This window comes from Nansenia antarctica (assembly GCF_963989245.1).
Source record: "Nansenia antarctica genome assembly, chromosome: 18".
In the NCBI taxonomy this organism is placed as follows: Eukaryota; Metazoa; Chordata; class Actinopteri; order Argentiniformes; family Microstomatidae; genus Nansenia; species Nansenia antarctica.
This window is the reverse complement of record NC_137691.1, coordinates 3,747,640-3,750,139: the sequence shown is the minus strand read 5'-3', so window position 1 is coordinate 3,750,139 and position 2,500 is coordinate 3,747,640. Positions and strand designations below refer to the sequence as shown.

General features: G+C 43.0%; 1 protein-coding gene across 1 annotated transcript in view; it reads left to right on the top strand.

Annotated features, from left to right (window-relative positions):
• Positions 1 to 786: 786 nt before the first annotated feature.
• The window catches only part of foxp4 (forkhead box P4), a gene marked incomplete at both ends in the record, with an annotated part of 76,401 nt that continues 74,687 nt past the window's right edge, over positions 787 to 2,500 (top strand). The window contains 1 exon segment of the mRNA XM_080548502.1: positions 787 to 814. Within this exon segment, the coding sequence (XP_080404628.1) occupies positions 787 to 814 (28 nt within the window).

Genomic DNA, 2,500 nt, shown 5'->3' with positions numbered 1-2,500 from the left:
CCGGCGCCTTGCATGGTAGCTTGCTGCCGTTGGTGTGTGAATGTGTGTGTGAATGGGTGAATGAGAGGCCGTTGTAAAGTGCTTTGGAATAAGGCGCTATATAAGTGCAGTCCATTACCATTTACGAGCTGCACCTGGGAACTACCGTGTGAATTTAATGTCAGCCACTAGAGGGCGCAATCGTACCATTTACAAAACACACAGTAATAGCAGTGGCTCTTTCATTGAGCGACTGTAGGCCTGTATAATATAATAGCCTTTTTTTTTACGAAGATTAAAACAAATTCCGAGATAAGAATTGGGCGTCTTTTTCCTCTCATGCTGAAGGCCTACAATTTGTATCAATATAATACAATTCTACAAAATGCCCAGCGCATTAGCCTACACATATTCAATTAATTCTGTGAAAACATAATAATGTTCTATGGAGGTAGGACTATTGCATGTCACAGAACCTCTGAGCCAACTGGAATATTGTGGTGATGGCTATAGGCTTGGCATGGATTAGAATCAGAACCTTATATAATAATAATAATATAAAATAATTTATTTGGGGTATACGCCTAAACTGATGAGAATGAACCTTGTGTGTCATGTGTACATCTGTGTAAATTAGTCGATTTTTTTTAGCTGCTGTAACTAATTGAATGGAAAGGAAAAAAAATCCAGAACTAAAACGAACGGAGTAGGTATATCTCCATCACTGCATCGATGGCATTATTATTAATTTCATACTGATTCATTTGAATTTATACAAGGAAGGACCTTTTAGATTTGAACCCAAAGATGCGTAGCAGCACGGTTTCAGAAAAAGGTGAGCAATTTATATCTGAGGAGGCGCGCTCATCTTTCATAGAAAAGCAAGTGTGTTATCAATAACTACAAAGCTAGAATAACAGTGAGAGCCCTAGGGTGTTTCTGCAGAGCAGGCCCGTTAGAAGATGTATCTGCAGGAATTAAAACCTGTACTCTGCAACATGGCATTTCTTTAGACCAACCTTTACGGCTATTAATATACATTGTCTGTCTTTATATGCACAGGCCTACTAATAATAAAGCAGTGTTAATGCATCGTAAAGACTCATTTCAATAGACTCGGTTTCGATAGGAGATAGATGGGAATAAAAGCTCTTGAAATTATTCACATTAACAATAAACCTTTTATCAGAAAGAAAGAAAGAAAAAAAAGAAAAAAACGTCAATTGTGGTCGGTGCTTAATGTTCTCTTATGAATAATTTAACGAATTTAATTTAAATAGCCTAATGGTAACATGATTATTAAAACATGAAGCAACAACAACGGTTTTTTGGCCATTTTCACAAAAACTTTAAACCCTTTTAATAATTTCAAAAATGATAAAAAAATAAATAAAAAAAAACTCTATGGTCTAGGGAGAGAGAGGGCCTAGTTAATAAAAGAGTACTTCACACTCTTTGGTTGGTAGTTGGTACACACACGGTTGGCAGAAAAATGCCAAAGAAGTCGAAGCCTTATTTAACACTATTAGAGGCCATACAAGTGAGCTGTCTATTGTTATGTTACCCCAAACCAGAGAGAGAGAGAGAGAGAGAGAGAGAGAGAGAGAGAGAGAGAGAGAGAGAGAGAGAGAGAGAGAGAGAGAGAGAGAGAGAGAAGAAAACACAAAGAAAAAAAAACTTCAAATAGTCTCGCCTTTGTGTTTTCTATTCTTCTGGGCAAGCTGATTACTGTTCGGGATGAAAAGTTGTTACAGTAAACTAATGTGGGGAATCAAGAGAGCGCTAATTAAGTCATTGGGGGAATGGGGAGGCGCTCTCTCTCTCTCTGATGGGGTCCCTAACGCACGGACCATCCATGGGGCTTTTGGTTTACTGTGTGTGTGGAAGACCACGGGGCTTTGCTTTACCGAGGTTTAAACAACCGCAACAACCAGTCAGCATCAAACGTGTGTATTATGGGATGTCCGGCGCAAGCTATGAACCACACAGCCACCTGGGAGCAGGAGAGGCAGCGGGAGGGAGGGGGGGGTGAAAGAGCTACCATGAAAGAGCCTCTCTCACCCCCCACCTCCCCCTCCCTCTCTCACACTCCCTCCACCACTCCCTCTCTCACTCCCTCCGCCACTCCCTCTCTCTCTCTCATGCTCTCTGTCTCTCTCTCTCACCCCCCCTCTCACTCCCTCCCTCTCTCTCTCTCTCTCTCACTCCCTCTCTCTCTTGCTCCCTCTCTCTCTCATGCTCTCTCTCATGCTCTCTGTCTCTCTCTCTCATGCTCTCTCCCTCTCTCTCTCACCCCCCTCTCACTCCCTCCCTCTCTCTCTCGCTCCCTCTCTCTCTCATGCTCTCTCTCTCCCTCGCTCTCTCTCTTATGCTCTCTCTCCCCCCCTCTCACTCATGCGCTCTCTCTCTTTCTCTCTCTCATGCTCTGCCCCTCTCCCTCTCTCTCTCGTACTCTCTCCCACTCTCTCTCCCTCTAACTATCATGCTCTCTGCCTCTCTCTCTCTCTCTCCCACCCCCTCT